Source organism: Pantherophis guttatus, chromosome 3, assembly GCF_059756535.1.
Source record: "Pantherophis guttatus breed Tessera chromosome 3, ASM5975653v1, whole genome shotgun sequence".
Taxonomy (NCBI): Eukaryota; Metazoa; Chordata; class Lepidosauria; order Squamata; family Colubridae; genus Pantherophis; species Pantherophis guttatus.
This window is the reverse complement of record NC_142065.1, coordinates 153,636,617-153,657,337: the sequence shown is the minus strand read 5'-3', so window position 1 is coordinate 153,657,337 and position 20,721 is coordinate 153,636,617. Positions and strand designations below refer to the sequence as shown.

General features: G+C 36.9%; 1 protein-coding gene across 1 annotated transcript in view; it reads left to right on the top strand.

Annotated features, from left to right (window-relative positions):
• The first annotated feature begins 3,004 nt into the window (after positions 1–3,004).
• CTDP1 (CTD phosphatase 1) overlaps positions 3,005–20,721 on the top strand; it is a 42,929-nt gene continuing 25,212 nt past the window's right edge. Inside the window, exons 1-5 of the mRNA XM_034429321.3 lie at positions 3,005–3,795; positions 8,114–8,197; positions 10,085–10,178; positions 11,088–11,216; positions 11,718–11,868. Coding sequence (XP_034285212.2) covers positions 3,491–3,795; positions 8,114–8,197; positions 10,085–10,178; positions 11,088–11,216; positions 11,718–11,868 — 763 coding nt within the window. The 5' untranslated portion in view covers positions 3,005–3,490. The remainder of the gene's footprint in view (positions 3,796–8,113; positions 8,198–10,084; positions 10,179–11,087; positions 11,217–11,717; positions 11,869–20,721) is intronic.

Sequence of the window (20,721 nt, the reverse complement as noted above, 5' to 3'; positions counted from 1 at the left end):
CTTTCTATCTTGTCTTGTGATGCCAAGCATGCATCTTTCCATGGCTTTTTGTGCCACTCATAGCTTTTGTATTGATTGTGAGGTTAGTGACCACATTTCGGTTCACATATCTGCATGTAACCGAGTAATTCTAAACTTGTGACTGCTTGATATCCAGTGGAGGTTTACCAATTCCCAGTTGGTGCAGACATCTGGTAGAATATTGCCCAACCATGACAGCAAACTAGAGAAAGAATTTGCCCTGATATTTTGAATTTTGTTGTGTGTTTTCTTCCTATTATATAATCATGCCTTTATGTAGGCATTAGTGAATTAGGTACCTAGTAGAAGAAAGCAAGCAGCATTTCTAGTTCCTGTAAAACCACAAGTGTTAACATTCTGTCCACCTCTTTTTAATGTAGGCTTTCATCCTCCCTAACCCATTTAATCTTTGTGAAAAATGAAGCTCTTATTTATGTTTTCAGCAATCTGGTTTCCTTTAAAGAACAGATGTGGTTTTTGCTTCATTTACACATTTTTATTCCATCTTATTTTTATAAATAACTCAAAATGGCAAACATACCTAATACTTCTTCCTCCTGTTTTCTCCACAACAGCCCTGTGAGGTAGGTTGGGCTGAGAGAACAACTAGCCCAAAGTCACTCAGCCAGCTTTTGTTAGCGACCTGTTTATTTATTGTTATTTATTTATCAAGTTTAGAGACTACCCGTCTCACTTTCAGGGCAACCCATACTCTTTTTTTTGTTTCCACAGCTGCCCTGATCAAAATTGGTCTGGCTTTTTTCATTTACAGAAATGCATTTTACTGTGCCCAAAAGCCTATTCCTGGCTCAGACTATAAAGCTTGCCCCTTTATAGTCCCCTTCCTTTAACTTTCCCTCCCCACTTCAGCCATCTTAAGCAAAATTCCAAACTATTCCTTTTCTTTTGATACTGGTTTTAAATTTATCCATCCTTTTCACTGACTTTCTTTATCATTTTAAAACCCAATATTACATCATTCGTGCTTATACAAACCTACTAATCTTGAATGCATTGTGTGAGCTCCACTCAATTTTCCATTCTAGGTGGCTACATACAGCATATATGCAAATAACATTATTTTAAATGTTGAAAAACGTCTTTTATGGCAAGTACGTCAGTAAGGGGGCAAAAACGCTCACAACAGCTTTACTATAAAAACTGTCTTAAAGTTTCTGCCTTATCCTTTTAATATTTCCTCATTCATTTGTAAATGAATTTGTTCAGCCTTCTCCAACAGGTTGCCCCAGAACTATTAACCTTGCTAGACAACTCTATGGTGAAGAAACACCTCAGGGACCTAGCTATTTTATTTTCAATTATTGTCTTGTGTCAAAGACTGTGAAGAGTAACTCTGACACACCCACGGTTTTCGCCTCCTCATCCCTTGCCAAAGTGTATATACATATACACCAGTCCTAGTAGTGTCATCTTGGCAGAATTGCTAATAAACAAGCCATTGTTGCTTCCTGCATCACTGTCATATAATATGAAGACATGTTTAATTATACATTCCATTCCTTAGGAGTTCATTTTAATCTTTTAATGAAGTCAGTGATAAATCATTTCAATAATTTTCTGCCCCAGTTAGCCAATGTGTAAAGAGCATTCAGTAATATGCTGTACTTGAAATTAAGGTTCTATCCAAGCAAAACATGATATAGTTTTATGAAGAAGTATCTGAGATTTCATGTCATTTTTTAAAAGATCACTGCTGTGTTTTACCTAGATATAACCTACCAAGTACATAAAACAGATGGAATATTAAAATATTTTAAATGAAAATATATATTCCAATAAAGGTTATGATTGTATAAACCTTCAGTATAATCAGAAAAATATTTCAGTGCTTCAAAATACTGTAATACTGGAAGGAACAACACTGAATGCTAATAGATAAGTATTTTAAAAGAGTAAAATGAAGTATTGCAGAGAATTGAAATGAAGGAAGAAAATGAGCAATTCTGAAATATTTCCCTATTATTATTGGACAATGTTATCTCTGGATTTCTAGTTTCTATGAAACTTTTCTTCTTTTAAAAATGATAGATACTGCTATGGATCCAATATCAGCCATTTATGGATCTAGGAAAATGATAACAGCAGTAAAAGATTAAAGGAGGCTGCATCTTGCAAGATTCGGGGGGGGGGGGAGGGAATTCTCAAGGAAGACTATAGATCTTATTAATAATTATTTTATCAATTAGCTTTAATGTGCATATAGTTTAAGAACTCTGGGGTGGAACCAGGGGTGAAATCCAGCAGGTTCTGACAGGTTCTGGAGAACCGGTAGCGGAAATTTTGAGGAGTTCGGAGAACCAGCAAATACCACCTCTGGCTGGTCCCAGAGTGGGGTGGAAATGGAGATTTTGCAATATCCTCCCGCTGGAGTGGGGTGGGAATGGAGATTTTGCAGTATCCTTCCCCTGCCACGGCCACTAAGCCACGCCCACAGAACCCGTAGTAAAAAAAATTGAATTTCACCACTGGGTGGAACATAAATATTATAAAATATAGGGTTTTAAAAATGTATAGTTAAATATTAAGAACTCATCAGTGTTGCTGTAACTATAAATCACAAGTGATTGATTTTAATAAGTTCCAGGTTTCTCTGGATGTAATGGATGGCTTCAAGTCCGAAACTTGGAATAAGCAGTATTATTTTTAATCTACATTTTCCAGATGGTCCCTAGTAACTTCGGTAAAATAATTTTTGGGGTTAATTTTTTTTTTTTAATTATTTCCTATATATGTTTTTAAATGCAGGACTTAAACCATGGTTCGAGGGAACAGAATATGACTGATGTCTGCACTCTGCAGACGAATTGTTTACTAACTTCGAGAGTTAAAAAAATCCACTCAGCTATTGAGCGGCTTTTTCCTGACCGCAGTCCGGCGCGCATGCTCAAACCCGCCAGAGAAATGCATGCTGGAACTTGTAGCTGCAGAAGGAAAAAAACTTTGCAAGCATCCCTCCCGTCCCACAATTATTCTTGAGGAGGCAAAAAACGTGAGACACTGTTATGCAGTCCACGCGGAGGGGCGGGCAAGTACAGTAAGCGCGCACATGCGTCACCGCCGAGGCTAGCAAGGCATGAAAGAAGGAAAACGAGGCGTGGCTCAAACGGCTACGTCAGAGTTGGGAACGAAACAAGAGCCTGTTCGGTTGAGCTCGCTCCTCGACTTGCTCGAATTTAGCGCCTGTCCCTTTAAGCTTGTCCGGGCGCGAGAAAAGGCCGTCTCGCGCCTGCGCATCGGAATATTGACCTCGCGCTCGTTTGGCGCTGCTCGTGACTACTTCTTGTTGTTATTTTTTTTTTTCTGAAGGTGGTAGTTGGGTGTGGGGGAGGGTAAAAAATAACGTTTTGCGTTCGATTCTTCCAATTCAACCGATAGAGGCGCCGCCGTTGCCATAGCGACCTGCCCTTCGACAGGCCCGGCCTGGGACGAAGCCCCAGTGGCCGAGGCCATGGAGGAACCCGGGGCAACCGCCTCGGTCTGTGGAGACGCCGCCGACGCCGCGTCTGAAGTGACAGAAATCCTCGTTCCTGGCCCGCAGCCGCTGCGGCTGCTCGAATGGAAAGTAACGACCGGAGCGGCCGTGAAAATCGGCTCGGTCTTGGCCGTCTGCGTGCCTATCCAAATCCCAGCGCGGCCGGGCGCGTCGCTTATCGAGCCTGGCCTGCAACGGGCGGCCGAGCGAAAGGTCAAAGCCGAGCGCCCGGGAATCGTACGAGAGCTGCGCGCCCAGCCGGGACAAGTCATTCCGCCGGGGTAAGGAAAGGGCGACGACGACGACGACGACAATCTGAGCGGGTGGGCCGATCTCTGAGGGCGCCGCCTCTGATCCGTGGGATCCGAATCCCTCAAGTTTCGGCTTTCGGGCTGGGGGGGGGTTTCCTGGAGAGATGGCGGCGGGGCTAGTCGGCTCTCTTGCTCGCTCTGCTTGTCCCTCAAACGCGGTGAAAGACGAGGAGGTTGGGGAAAGCGCGCGAGGGGGCAGGCCGTCCCTTCCCCGCCCTCTAGCGCTGCGGCGCCGGTGACAGCCGAGGCCCCGCTCCTTTTCTTTCTTCCCTCCCCGGTCGCAATCCGACGCCGCCGTCGTGAGGGGAGGCTTTTGCAGGCCTAGGTTGCCGGCGAACTGGCCGAGGCGATGGGTCCCCAAGTCTGCCAACCTGCCTCAGAGCCTATATAAGCACCTGACGCTGCGTGAAGTGGGGGGGAGGGGCGGGATCCTGCGGGCAGCGCAAGAAAAAGCCGCAGTCTGCATCTTATGAGAGGGCGCTCGATGAATTGGACTTTTCTTTTTATTAAGTCTCTTGGATTTCCCCCTCCCCTTTTAGTGGGGAAGTGGGAGGAGTGACTAATTGAAGCCAAAGCCTAACAATTCGGAAAGATGAAAGTAAAATCGAGGACTCAAACCCTGCCCCTTTATCAATTTTCCTTGTGTTTACATTTTGATTATGTATCGGGGATGACTCTGAGCTTTCATTCAATGCCATTTCTGTAACTCTATTAAGGGAGATGGTATAAGAAGCCCATCTAGACACACTGGCAAGTCATTTGCAGATAACTTGAATTACTTAGGTCAGAAGAATGGATGATTGCCATTAATTCTTAATCTTTTTCCGTGACAATAGTGGGTGTTCATTTCTGATGCCCTGGTAGATCTTAATAAATTAATGTTTTATGCCCATCTGATTAAATCAAAAGACTTAGAAATAATTACACTGGCTAATTAGAGATTACAATATGTTTCAAAGATTTTCAAATTTTAAGATGTGCAAGTTCTATTAAGTTGCACAGCTGCTTTCTAGATCCAGTGGTTTCAGAGGAAGAGTACGCTGAACAGTGTGAAATACCAATTTTTATTTATTTATTATACTATATTCATTTGCAATGCCAAATCATCCTATTCTCAGAAAACTTTCAGAATAGCACCCATTACTTAGATATATTCAGAGAGAAAGATGACAGAATGCAGCTAACATATATTGCAAATAAACAGTATTGCAGAAAACTGATTTTTTTAACAATAAATAAAATGTATTGACTTTAATTTATAATGACTTTTCAGTGAGAAGTCATTCCTTAATGGAAAAATTATCTTCAAAAATGCTTCCAGTGCAGAGAATTGATTTGATTAAATATAACTTCATGAGAAATAATATTCATAAACCTCAGTATATGGTTTGGAACTCTGTAAAACTCAAAATCAGTATTTTTATTTACTTTTGAATTATACCTAGAAAGAAATTTATATTTTTCTTCCTAGTATTTATCCCTCAAGTGCAGGGTTTTGTTGATCTACTGGTTGTGACCGGAATTGACCAACCAGTTTGTCACCTAAGCTTGACATTGTGGGCAGTGACTAGTCCAAAGTCACCCAGCCAGCTTTCATGCCTAAGGTGATACTAAAACACACTCTCTCCTGGTTTCTAGCTTGGTGCCTTAACCACCCAGACCAAATTGGCTGTCGTAGTCTAGATTAGAAACTAGTCCACAGGAAGTGTACCTCAATAATCCTAAAGCAAAGATAAATACGTTACATATGCATTTTCCTAAGGAAGGATTAAATTAGTATGCTGTTTTGCATTGCATTCTCATAGTCAAAACTGGAATGAAAAGTATTCTTGAGTACAGCCATGTCGTTAATATTGAATATGATTGCATCCAGAAGTTGCCAAATGTCATTTGATTGATTACCGCTCCCTACCTACAAACAACATATTTAGTACAGCAACTAAAGTGGATAATAATAGATAAATTGAGGTTCTAAAATCCAAGTTGTTCCAAACAGTAGAAATTTGATTTTATTTTTTTTTTTTGTACATTTGAAAGAGCAGGCAGATTGCTGCAGAAGGATAGCTTTCCCTGTTCCATTTGCCTTCTAGAATTACATATTAAATGCTTGATTCTTGATATTTTATGGACATGTGTGATTTCCTTGGCTATTTTTAATGAAAGATATAGTAATTTTCTTGCTATCTATCTTACTAATAAGCTGTGAAAATTACTAGTGCTTTTTTACCTTTGTTTTAATCGAGGAAGGTATTATTGACTGGAGTTAGGGACAGGTGTTTTTATAAAATAGGAACAGTTACAGCAGGACTCTTGTTCAACCACGAGTTCTTCTTAAATCTTGTCTAACTTCAATTTCATCTTATTCATCTTAGGTGTCATATTACTGAATTATGCCGTAGCATTGGCTTTGACTGTTACACCCAGATTAAATTAAATGCAACTGATAGTTGTATTGAATATGACTGGCATGCCCTTGGATATTTACTTTCTTGCAGTTCCATTTAATGGTTTAAAGAAGCTATTCATTTGTTTGAATATTTCAGGGTTTCAAAGTGGGGAGAGAATGGGCCTGTATTAGCAGCTCCATCCTTTCCTCTTTCCTCCCTTTATGCGTTCAGCTGGAGATCTGAAGAAAAATGAAACAAAATGAAAAATGAACTCATATTGGCTTCATTAGAAATACAACTTTCTATGCAATCCAGATTCTGAAGAAAGCAAAGTTTTTGATCATACTGACACTCTACTCTTATTTCAAACCAAAACAAGTATAATTCCCTTTTACCTGAAACTATGGGAATGGGTTTTTCCCATAGTTTTCAGATTGTAGTTTTTCTATTTGTTCTAGTAAAACAATTGAAAATGTTGTGGGTATTTTGCTTCCAGGGACATTTTTGTCAAGAATCTTTTATATATATAAATATGAAGAGCCATATCATGAAGAAATATAAAACTGAAATAATTTTTCTTTACTTGGGATAATTAAGTAAACAGCACATTAGAAGTAGAGGAAATTCAGCTTTATTCTCCCATGATATTAATGGTGTTGGAGCAAGTGTCAGCCACCCTTTCTACATTTGGAATTTTTCCCAGAATTTCTATAAATCATTAAAGATTTCTAAATTCTCGGGATTTTGGTAGTTTTAAAAAAATATTTTTTAATGTTGGAAGTTATAAACAGAGTTTGGGGTGTTTCATATTTGTAATGTAAATGGTGTATTTGCAGACCAGCCATTTTGACATTAAAATACTATCTACAAAGATGTCATAAAAATAAATTCATTTGCCCTTAGAAGATTGTATGGAATAAAAATGCTGGTAACAATTTATACAAAAAGAAAACAACCTTTGAAACCTTGTACCCTGAGGTGAGACTATGTGATGTTATTGTATAATATATGACCTATTTATTTTCCCTACTATATGGTTTGTGCCACTGTGTGTGGCAGTTTAAATACTTAATCAATTTAATAACACTAGCTTGTAAAAAGAATTGTCACAGGGTTGTGGCAGTGTTGACTCTAGTAATCCTGTGAAATTCTCATATACTACTTTGTTCACAGTTGTGGACAAGTAATGTTTGCTTATTATGGAATCGGTAATGAAGTCCAGGCTGATGTGTATCTTATTCCAGTATCTCTTAATCTATGTTCATGGAACATCAGTATTCACCTGATATTTGAAGGAAATCTGCAAGCTGGCCCTAAGAATCTAAGTTTTGTGGATCTTGGATCCATGTAATTTAATTCATCATCAAAAAGCTAGTGAAAGTTTAACCAACAATTTCTTCAAGATATTTTTGTGACAGTGGATTTTTAATACTCACTTCAGCCAAATTCATATACCAAAATAAGCTGAATATTATGAAGACGTGTTTAAAAATCTTCTAAATATTGATAATCAGTAATCACATATGCAACTGCATATGCCCTATTAAAATTTATTCTGATTATAGTCTTTATTTACCCCATATAAAGACTATATTCAAAATCTCCATATATGGGGAAAATAAAATAATAAGAATATTATTACTGAAGCTGTTCATAGCTGTTCCTCATTCATAATCAGTCATAGAGGTCCCTTGTTTGAAAAATCATATTTTGTTGGTTGAAACATTAAAGAAATATTTCTTGTGTAAAATAAGATAGCATGTAAACATAAATAATATACATTATGTATTTAGTATCTTGTTTACAGAGATTGGATATAATTTACTCAACTTAGTTTTGATGGAAATTGAAATTTGATCAAGTCATTTTTTTCTTAAATCAGATTCTTTATTGCTTTTCAGAGGTGTACTGCTAAGGCTAGAAGCATGTAGCCATCCTGTTGTTATGAAAGGTTTATGTGCAGAATGTGGTCAAGATTTGACACAGTAAGTACTATTATATGGAGCTGGATTTCTCTTAATTATATAGGACTAAAATTGAGGATTACAGAGTCCTCGATTTACGACCAGAATTGAGGCCAAAATTTCTGCTGCTAAGTAAAATATTTGTTAAGTGAGTTTTGCCCTATTTTATGACCTTTCTTGCCACAGTTAAATGAATCACTGCAGTTGTTTGGTTAGTAACACAATTGTTAAGTGAATCTGGTTTCCTCATTGACTTTGCTTGTTAGAAGGTTACAAAAGGTGATCACATGACTTCAGAACATTGCAACTATCATAAATCTGAGACATTTGCCAAGCATCTGAATTTTGATCACGTGACCATGGGGATGTGGCAATGGTCATAAGTGTCAAAAATATTCATAACTCACTTTTTTCGGTGCCGTTGTAACTTCAAATGGTCACTAAATGAACTAATAATTTGAAGATAATTTGTAGTAGAAAATTCAGTGTGCATTTAAAAGTTGGTATAGGTAGTCTTTGATTTACAACAATTCATTTAGTGACCGTTCAAAGTTACAACGGCACTAGAAAAAGTGACTTCTGACTGTTTTTCACACTTACGACCATTGCAACATCCCCACGGTCATGTGAGCAAAATTCAGGTACTTAGCAACTGACTCATATTTATGTCGATTGCAGTGTCCTGGGGTCATGGGATCATCTTTTGCAACAGTCTGACAAGCAGAGTGAATGGGGAGGCCAGATTCCCTTAACAACCTTGTTACTAACTGAACAGCTGCAGTGAATCACTTAACAACTATGGCAAGAAAAGTTGTAAAATGGGGCAAAATTCACTTAACAAATATCTCAGCAACAGAAATTTTGGGCTCAATTGTTGTAACTTGAGGATTACCTATACATAAAACCATAGTATATTGTGTAAAAATGAAAAATAGTCATACTATGGAATATATATTAGTTGCTTATCATATATGAATATAACAGTTTAGAACCAGATTGATCACAATTACTTTTTACTGAGAGATTCTTTGCCATGCCCACCCATATAAATGTATTCATTTTTCAGTATTCAGTTAGTAGAAGAATGTTCTTGACCTTCATTTTAGCACTCCCTGCAAAGTAAGCTAATCACAAAAGCATTTGATCAAAACTCAACCAGGTATTTAGTATCCTAGTCACTTTCTCCTCAAAGGGAGAGAGAAATTGGACAGTCCCTCTTCCTTATTGAGAGCTAGTGAAGAGCAAATCAAAGGAAATGAAGCTGGGGAGGCAGCAGTGGAATAGATGTTATTTCTCCCAGTAGCACCTCAAGTCCCCCCTGAAGCACATGGCATATCCAGTCCAAATCTTGATCTTTAATGAAACTGTCCAAAATAGATTTTAAAGTTGTATAATATACAAAAAGAGCCAGAAATCCCATTTTGGAAAAGACCTTGCGTTTATTGCCTATTCTTTGAATAAACCTTGAGTGCTTGAAGTATGCTGTTTTTCAGGTTTCAAAGTATAATAATTTTTTTACATTTTTTAAAAAAAATCGTGCCTTTATTGTTTTTATAAATAACTCAAGGTGGTGAACATTCCTAATATTCCTTCCTCCTGTTTTCCCCACAACAGCCCTGTGAGGTGAGTTGTGCTGGGAGAGCCTGACTATCCCAAAGTTACCCAACTGGATTTCATGCCTAAGGCAGGACTAGAACTCACAGTTTCTTGGATGGGGATGTGTGTGTGTTATGATGTTATCTGGCAATTAAGCACAGTATTTACTTGTGTACACCAACGACTACTTGACACATAAAATGTATGAGATGGTTGTGAAAATTCATAGCACAGTAAGTTGGTTGGCCCTTTACCTTTTGACAGTTTATCAATTCATTTAATATTCTGTGTTCCCTTTCCCTCAATTATTAGGTTACAAAGCAAGAATGGAAAACAAAACATGCCCGTTTCCACAGCAACTGTATCAATGGTTCATAGTGTCCCAGAATTGATGGTTAGCTCTGAGGCAAGTATACTGTTCCTTCTTTGTTTTTAGGAGAAGTCCAGAATTCAGCAAATTTCATTAGAGATATTTCTTCATAATACATATGGTGTCCATCTTAGCCAGTATTGGAACTGAAAGCAATTTAATTTCAGAAACCTTTCATGAGCTATTAAAAAAAAAACAGCTTTTGATTATGGAACAGTTGCCTATTTTAAATGTCAGTATTAAATAGAAAGATGGCATATAAATCATGTAAATTCCCAAAACAGGAAAATGGTCTTCTGCTGTACTGTCTGTTACCCATGTTTATTATATGTATGTTCCCTTTTGGGGGGAAAAAATACACTAATCATATTCTGATCCTATCTTTTCTCATTGTACTTGGTGGGACATAATTGTGGGACTTATCTCTGAGGTGTTACATCTATACTTTACACATTCAGCTTAATATGCTAAATTTGGAATACAGTATCCATCCCTAGCATATGTTTTCAAGAATGGTAATAAAAAATGTTTAACTATATTTTGTAAAGTTTTTTTTTTCATTTAAATGAAGCATTATACATAGTATGACTAGTTATTTATGCATCAATGGAATAACAAATAAGCAGAATTTAGTTGTACACCATTCTTTCTCACAGTACAAAACAATTATGTAGGAAAACATTCTGTTCTACTTCTTCACATGCATCTGCTACTTACTGTGAATAAAAATAAAACCATATTGCTAGAAAATTTCATAATTAAAATGTTAGTATAATCTATTTTGAATAAATAGGTAGGTTTTAACAGGCTTGAACCTGAAACACTGCTACTCTCAGAATTCTAAGTTCCTCATTACAATTGAAAAATAAATAGAAATATATTTCTCCTCTTTTGAGCCTATGGTGTTTGCATTTGTATTTAATATAATATATTTATTTATTTTAGCAAGCTGAACAGTTGGGAAGAGAAGATCAGGAAAGGCTACGCCGAAATCGAAAACTTGTGCTGATGGTAGATTTGGATCAGACATTGATTCATACCACAGAGCAACACTGTCCACAGATGTCTAACAGAGTAAAGCAACTTTATTAATTACTACTTATATAATAAGTATAAAATCATTTTAAATAATACTTTAAAGTGAAACTGTTTTGTATAAAGTAATTTTTTTAAATGGCCATGATGGAGGGATGTATATCGCATATATACATAGATAACAGAGAGTGTACCAAAGTTTGACCCCATAGAAGTTTTATTATATAAATTACATTAAATGTTCAAATAAGTTGCCATTTTCTTCTAAACACTTTCTTACTCATTTGATGCATGACTACTGAACTTAGCATAATAGTAGAATACTATAGTTTTCTACAGTAGTGTAGTAGTAGTAGTGTGTTGTAATTTCTATTTGGGAGGGACATCATATTGTGATTTGTCTGGAGCCTGACCTAATTTCTTTGGAATCCAGCCATGGTTTTCTTTTGGAGCATGCAGATTTTTCCTCATTATTCATATGTTATCCATACATATGACATAATGTCTTAAGGTCTTACTGTGGATCTTTCTCTCCCTCAGGGAATATTTCATTATCAGTTAGGTCGAGGTGAACCTATGCTCCATACACGATTGCGACCTCATTGTAAAGAATTCCTAGAAAAAATTGCTAAGTTGTATGAGCTGCATGTTTTCACATTTGGGAGCCGGCTTTATGCACATACTATTGCTGGTAAGTAGTACTCTGCATTAATACATATTCCATACTTCTAAGGCTATTTTCCAATAAGTTTTCAAATCTATGTGCATCGAAACCTTAAGTATAATGCTCCTGAAACCTAAAAATATTAGTATTTCAGTTATGTACTCATTTCTGACAATCCTATACAGGTAGCCCTTGCTTAATGATCCCAATTGGGACCAAAAATTTCTGTCACTCAGCTATGCAGTTGTTAGGCAAAACATCACATGACTACATCACTTAGCAATAGCAATTCCAGTAGTCCAGGTTCTTGTTTTTAGACTAGATCCTCATACTTCTCTTGCTCTGCTCACCTCCACTTCAACTCCCCCTACCACTATACCCCCTCATACCTTTGCCTTTTGTGGCCACACAGCATACTACTGCCATTATTTATTCCTGAAGCCCTCCACCGCCTCCCTCCCCCCCATTGACCTTTACCATCTTCTTCTATTATTGACAAGGTGCACCCGGTCAAGACAGCTGCTGGCCCTTTGTGAGGTCAGCAGGAGGAGGAAGAAGACTGGAGGTGACACAGGGGAAACAGGAATAGGCAGTGGAATGCAGGGTGGCCAAACAGGGCAGAGATGGAAGGGAGTTAGGGGTGTGGGTGAGTGGGGAGTTCAAGCACACATTGTGGCAGTAAATATGGATGGCTGCCAAGCACCTGAATTTTGATCAGCTGATTATGGGGATGCTGCAATAGCCATAATGTCAAGCATTAGCTATAACTACTATACTTTTCGGAGTATAAGCCACACTTCCCCCCCCCCCCCAAAAAGAGGGTGGAAATGTTGGTGCATCTTATACACCGAATACAGCCATTTTTGGCCTCCCAAAGCCCCGCCCTTTGTGTCCCGTTTATTGCAAAAACGGGGCACACAGGTTTTGGGAGTCCTACAGAGTGCTCCTGTGGGCTGGGGAGAGCAAAAACGCCCCTGTTTTTGTGAAAATGCATCCATTTTCACAAAAACAGGGCGCACAGAGGTTTGGGAGGTTGCAGAGTGCTCCTGGGGGCCAGGGAGGGCAAAACCCTTTTTTTTTTCTTGGTTACCTCTTCGAAATCTTGGTATGTCTTATACACTGGTGCGTCTTATAGTCTGAAAAATACAGTATCATTCGTTTAGCACTGTTACAACTTCAAGCGATTACTGAACAGATAGTCACTAAGCGAGGGCTACCTGAATTGGAAATAATTAACATTAGAATGTTTGAAGTTAAATATTCATCCCTTATATAAAACATTTAGCTACCTAAAGAGGAATAAGAATTATAAATATTTCAACAAACAGTAGTGCATTGTTTGAACCAGTTGTAGAACTGTGTCTCGTGATTAAAATTCAGTGTTGGAATTTTAATCCTATTTTGATCCAGCATTTTTAAAATTCTATTGACATTTCTGAATTTTCTGAAAATGTGAAAAAACAGTAATTAAGGATATCTATAGTTAAATGACCAGCTGTGTATTCTACATATCCTTGTTTTTGAATTAATTTCAGCTTTATCTGATGATCACTCATTCTATAAACAATAGCTAAATAGAATCCTGAATTAATAGATGAAGGTGAATGTATGTTTCATTCTTTTATAGTATAAAACAGCTCATTCTCATTCCAAAGTTAGCCTTATTGAGTAAATTATGAATAACCACTAGTAAGGATTGTGAGGAAAATATAGAATGTATGTATATTTAATAATTAATTAATTCTGCTAATTGCTTTAATAATATACTGTACAACTATTCTCTTATACTGTTGTTATTTATCCATATATTCAAGAATTAACAGTGTTTATTTCGCAGTTTGATTGAGTCACCTGATAAATTGCTTAAATAAATAAGGGTATTAAAACAAATTGTTTTAATTTGATATTTTCTAGCTCAGGAATCTACAGAAGTAGACTTACCTTGGGTTTTTTTCTTTTATTTTTCCTGGTTTTCAAATACTGACAAAATTTATCCAGCTAAAAATGCAAAGATTTTTATTTGTCTGCATGTAAATATTGTTGCATGGGAACATTTGTTGTATACAATAGGTAAAACCTGGAATGGGTAATTTGTGACATTTGGCCCTGTGCTGACATTTCAGCTCTGAGAGCTGTTCTCAGATTAGGTGGAACTAAAATTTTCAGCCTATTTTTGCATATATATGTTTTTAGGTTTGGGCAGGATGGAAAAGGACCAGAACCTTGCAGTGTTTACTTCTTGAAAAGCTTGAAAAGTGTAAAAAAAAGAATCAAGCTGATTTTTTGCAATTGGAGATTGAATGGTATGCAATCCCATCCCCATCCATAACATAAATAAATTGGGCTAAAAATGTCAGCAGTCTCCATTCCAGTGTTATCATAGTGTCTTTAACTATGATCCTACTGTTCCCAGGACAGGGCAGAAGGACAGACTGAAAAAGTTTTCTTAGCCATACTGTAAACAAATACGATTATAAGAAAAAGAATAGAATAGGCCATTTGTTGTTTTCTTAAACCAATATCCTGAATTAATAAGTAGAAAAAAGTAATCATGTTTCTTTCTTCTCCAGTCAATTCGGTATTATTGGATATGTTTACCCCTACAAATCCCATTTAGATCAGATAAAATCTTGTGCCAGATTTTTTAAATGCTATTTTTAGTTTCAGGATAGTTATTTTATGTTTATGTATAAATAGTATTGACAATATTATATTATTGTAAGCTCTGCCAATTGATTTGAAAACCATGTTTCAGAAGAAAATCAGATTATTTATATACAAATCTGTCTGGCCCATAATGAACCATGGGTTCATTTAACAACCATGCCATTTGCTTAATGACCACATTATTCACTTTATGACTGCCAACATTCGCAAAAATGGGTTGTAAAATTGGTTCAGTCACGTGATGATCCACTTTACAACCATCAAAACTTATGAGTATAATTGCCAGGCTCAGGTATGGACTACCTGTATGTTTTATTTGCTTATGAAGCTTTTACCCATTTTCTTACCTTTCATATTAAGCCTGTTAATGTCTGTATGATTCTCTGCTAAATATACTACTTTTTAGAATCCTAATGCTATCAAGTTGAAAGAGGCCATTTGAAGCTTTGATTAGTTCTCAACGCAGAGATCCAAATTCAGCATCAGCAACAAATACTTCACAAACACTTCCACTGAAGAAGGAAGTCTGTCATGTTTGTAAATTGATTCCACTATGGAACTGCTGTTTTTAATATTTTTTTCTAACATTCATTTGGGATCTGTCTAGTAATGTAAATGCATTGTTCCTAGGCATATTCTAGAATGAAACATGTTTTGATTTTCCTTCTGACATAGTTTCACAAGAATGCTATTGTACATCTCCCTAATCTTCCTTCTCTTCGGGCTAATTATATCCAGCTCATCCAGTTTTTTCATATGATTTAGTTATAGTTTTTCATCTTCTGTAACAGTTTTCCTACTTGGAATCTGTTTCAGTGAAGCCAGACTGGACCCAATGCTGAAGGTGATTACTTTCTATGTCTTGTAACCTGTATATATGTTGATTCATTTGCCTCTTTCCTGACCTTATCACACTAATCAGTTATTATTCTAAGATCTTTTTCATAGGTTCTGTTACCAAGCCTATCTCCTATCCTGTTCCTGTGTATTTAATTTTTAAAACTTTTTTTAAAAGTTTCTACTTCATTAAATTTCATTGTTAGTTTCAGCATATTTCTCTAACCTATCAGGATTCCTTTAAATTTTGTTTGCATATTATAAAAATAACCAATCCAATTTTGTGCTATCTGCAGATTTGATAAACATTCTTTCAGCTTTTTTATCCAAAAAAAAAGGACTAGGATTGAGCCCTGTGGCATCTGTCAGTTTCTTCAGTTTCATGAAAAGCCATTGATGAGCACCCTATGAATCCAATTTTTGAGCCAACCAGATACCTACTTGTCCTATCAGTCAGCCCACACAGAATTGCCAAAGAGAATGTCATGGGGCGTTTCGTCAAATATTTTATACAAATAGTCCTCTGTTATTGATGGTAACTGGGAATTTCCATTGCTAAGTAATGTGGTTGTCAAACTCAATGTCACATAACTGCACCATTTAGGCATAGCAATTACAGAATAAGTGCAATTTCATGTGGTTCTCATTTGCAACCTCCTGCCAGCTTCCCTTCTTTGCTTGTCAGGAGTCGTCAGTGAAGGTCGCAAATCATGTGACTGTGGAACACTGCAAAGTTGTAATTATGAGGCAACCCCCAACCACCTGAATCATAATCTCCTAACTGAAGAGACATTGACTATAACTTCAGAGTCAGTTGTAAATACCACTTGTTCAGCACTATTGTAACTGAACAGCCGTTGAATGAGTGGTCACTAAGTGAGGACCATCTGGACTGAAATGAAGATACATTATATCTGTATGAGATAAGGGTAATCTGGCAAGACTTGTCTGGCAAAGCTTTGCAGACTTTTACTAATTAACTACAGTATTTTTAAGGGGTTTACAGATTGAGCTATTTAGGATCTGCTTATGATCAATTTTAAACCTTTCCAAGTATCTATGCCACTCAGGCTGGTATCTCTCACTCAGCCAACCATCCTCATTCCTTTCTCATTCCTACTTCCAATTCTATCTTTTTTAGCTTAAAGCTTTAATTGAAGTTTTATTCTCATCAAGACAAACAGAAATCTTCCACACTTTTCTCTTATCCCAGATTGTCCAGCCTGTCATACCATAGAACTTTTATCTTATCCCAGATTGTCCAGCCTGTCATACCATGGAACTTCTCAGTATATGTCCTTAAGGCTGCTGATGGTAATTGGATAAGTGTTTCAGGCCTTCAGATCTGCCGGAGCTTCCAGGAAGGATTCATGGGTATTGCTGGAGCCTAGCCCCACCACTCACATTCTCACTTGGGACCTAGGGCCAGCAATTTGGCCTTCTCCAAGTGACCATTCAGTTTCTCCATTCTCCCAGTAATCAGATACAGTACAAAATATCTGGTTAATAAGATCCAACAGAACAGAATAACAGAGTTGGAAAGTACTAGGTCTGAGTGATACACAATTATTCACCAGAAGTGTTCTGAAAAAATACAATTTCACTACCTTCTGAAAGTGTTCCAGAATATATCTGCCGTTAGTTTTCAATAATGCTTCCTGGCTTCAGCCCTTCTTAGCTCCTGAAATTTAAGTACTCCAGGCAGCTTCTGAGAAGATTTTGGCTTGACTGCTGGGGATAGTTTTGAAGATAGCTATAGTGTAGTGCAACCCATTCTTTGAGCATTAGTAGGCCATCCCTAGGTCTAATGAGCCTTCTGTGCATGTCACTTAATCAGGATGTATAATGTCTGTCAAAAAGCAATGTTGATTAAAAACACCTCTCTTCCAAACCATCAGCTCTTACAACATCTTTGTAATCTACGGAGTTCATGGTTTTTGATCAATACTACCACGAACCAAGTACTATCCCTCTATCCCAGGGCTGGGCAATTGATTTTCTAGGGGAACTGTTATGGAAGGCCAAATCAATGTAACCCGATTTGATGTCTTCAAACTCCATCACCTCAACTCCTCAGATTGCTTCAGGCAAAGGGTGAGTACCACACAGACACAGAAAAGTACTTTCTGTCATCAGCCAACTGAAGGAGCGCATAGTGATTGCACAGAGCCAGATCTGACTTGGTGGCTTCTCCTGCCCCCTGCAGCTTGCTTATTTATATTTAATTTCTGATTGACCCACGTGGTCTGGACAGGAACAGCCAGAGGGCTGGATGTGGCCAGGGGGCATAAAATGCCTGGGTCTGCTCTATCCTCCTGGCTCTATATCCCATGGGAGCCTTATGCAGTTTGCTCTGAACTCCACCACAAACCCAAATGCAACACAGTGGGATGGCAGAAATATATATATGAATAACATTATTTTGGTAGACAGAAGAAAATATAGATGCCTTCCACTTTTGATGATGGAATTTGGGAAAAAAATTAAAAGTAATCTGCAAGCTTTCCTTTCCTTACTTCAGATCTTTATTTTGTTTTTTTGTTTTTAGCTACACTGCATTTTTCTACTGACTTCCCTTTCATCCCCCTCCCCCCTCCCCCCCGGAATTGTAAAATTTTAAATGAAAAACACGTTATGATTACCATATTTTTCAGAGTATAAGACGCACCAGAGTATAAGATGCACCTACCTTTTTTTTGTTTTTTTTTATAAAAAGTTTTTTTTTAAATTTTTTAGACAAACACACATACAAACGTACAATGTATTTTCTTTCAACAGAGTATTTGGCCGGTTCACAAATTTAAACAATGTTTAGTAATTTCAATTAAATTTACAATTTCTATATTTCCTTTTTGCCATATTTATTCCTCATCTATTTTTTTAAAAAAACAATATTGCCCTTCATCCTCATCTCTAATCTTAATCAAATTCAATCTTTCCCTTCTATTCTATCTTATACCCCTTCCCATTGTCATCTATTTTTATATCCATCCTCCCATTGGTTAATTATGTAATATTACAATTGTTTAATACAAATTCAACATTTTAATATAAATCAATTAGTATATAACTATCTTTTTTGTATATTAATCAATATGAACATGAATATTCCAATTATTTCCATGCACTCCAATTTCTTACAAATCAATTAATTATATTAACAATAATAATAAACCAAATAATTTTCCCAATATTCCCCCAAACCACAACTTAACCATTTCTGCTTTCAACTATTTAATAATAGTATCTCAATTATTACAATTCCCTAGTTAAATAGAGCTTTCCCCTTATGTTACTCATTTTCACATCTTAAACTCTCCCAATAACCCAAATAGTTTTGCCCATATAATCCTCCAAATCACAACTTAATTATTTCTACTTTCATCACAATATATAATTAAAAATATTTCAATCGTTACAATTTCTCTAATTAAATTTAAAAATGTTCTAGCTGTTATCCAAGCTACAACTTAATCCTTTTTACTTTCACCACCATATACCATTAAAAGTATTTCAATTGTTACAGTTTATACTTATTCATATTTCTAAAAAAAAAATAAAAAAAATAAAACTTATCATCTAGATTTCAAAAATACAAAGACAAATATTCCAATTATTCATTTCATTTTTACAATCATGATTTCTCATTTATTTCTTATTACTATTCATATTTCAATTCTAAATATGTATAACATCTTTCTCTTTCATTTCTTTTTCTCCCTTCCCATTTTTATTTTTGCCTTTTTCTTTCTCCTTTTTTTCTTTTGTGTTTTAAAAACTTGAACTCTTTTGCCCTAAATTTCCCATTGTTTGCACCTACCTTTTTTGGTGAGGAAAAAGAAGAAACAGAAATCTCCCTCTGCCTCTGCCTAATTTTGCCTCCTTGCAGCAAACAGCCTGCTTTACTTTCAGTTTCTTTTTCAGCATAGCTTAATTAGCACAAGGAAAAAAAAATCTGCTCCAGCAGTTTACTTCCTTACAGCAAGCAGCAGAGCCCTCCGCAAAACAGCTGAGAGCAAATCAGCTGTGAGTTGGGAGGCGATCTAATCAACTTGTGCTAATTAACCTGTGCTGAAGCTGAATGGAGCTGTTTTTTCTTGCTGTTTGCTTGCAAGGAGGTAACTGCTGCGAGGCACAGGCCAAAAGGTGGGGGGCAGTGAGTGGGCAGTGTACATTCGGTGTATAAAACACACCTAAATTTTCACCCCCTTTTCGCCATGCTGGGCTTTAAAGTTTACTATCATCTTAAAGGGTCTACCACAACTCGCCATGGCCAACTCATAGACAACTCACCACGAGACAATTCGCCATGACCAACTTGTCACAGCACAACTCGTCTCCGGACAAGAGTTACACTAATATTGAATAAATAGTGCGATAGAATCATTAAATAAAGGATGCCAAGGGAGGGAAAACGAAATGTGAATGAAAAAAATTAAAATATTTTTTAAACTATTTTAAATAATTAAATTAAATTGTGCTGCAACGAATTGTCTTGCAACGAATTGGCTGTCGAGAATTGGCTATGGCGAGTTGGCATAGACCCTTTAAGATGCTAGTAAACTTCAAAGCCCAGTATGGCATAGGATTTGGATATTTGCACAACTGCCTTTTTCCAACTGCTTTTGCCCATTCCATAAAATATAAAGGGACTGGTGTGTTTGTGCTCCTGTCTATCACAGAATGTAATCTTATGTGACCTGGTACGGCTAACTTGGTAGTTGAACAGGTGCAAAAACTTCAAGTAAACTTTTACACTACAAATACCTTGGCCCAGAGTCCACTGAAGCTGGGCAATTAATAGATTAAAATAAACAACAACATAATAATGCATATGGTACAGCTACTATGAGCCGTGGTGGCGCAGTGGTTAGAATGCTGTACTGTAGGCTACTACTGCTGGCTGCCAGCAGTTCGATTCTCACTGGCTCAAGCTTGACTCAGACTTCCATCCTTCCAGATTGTTGGGGGCAATATGCTGACTCTGTAAACCTCTTAGAGAGGGCTGTAAAAAATTGTGAAATGGTATATAAGTCTAACGTTATTGCTATTGATACTAAAAGGGCAAGTGCTATCTTGGCATGTTTTAATGGGCATAGAGTCCAGATCAAAGGACTACTATTTAATTCTACTCTGCCTGGTCCAAACCCCTCTTGGAATATAGTATTCAAAAAGAACAGTAACATACTGGAACAAGTTTAAAGAAAACAGTACAGGGTCTGGAAATCAAGCCCTATGAGAAACATTAAAGGATGTTGGTCATCTTTGGTCTTTAGAAGAGATGATTGAAGGGACATAATAGGCTTTAAATAGGCTTTATTATATAGTAGACAGAGTCAGCTTATTCTCTATTATCCCAGTGAGTGGGATCAAACT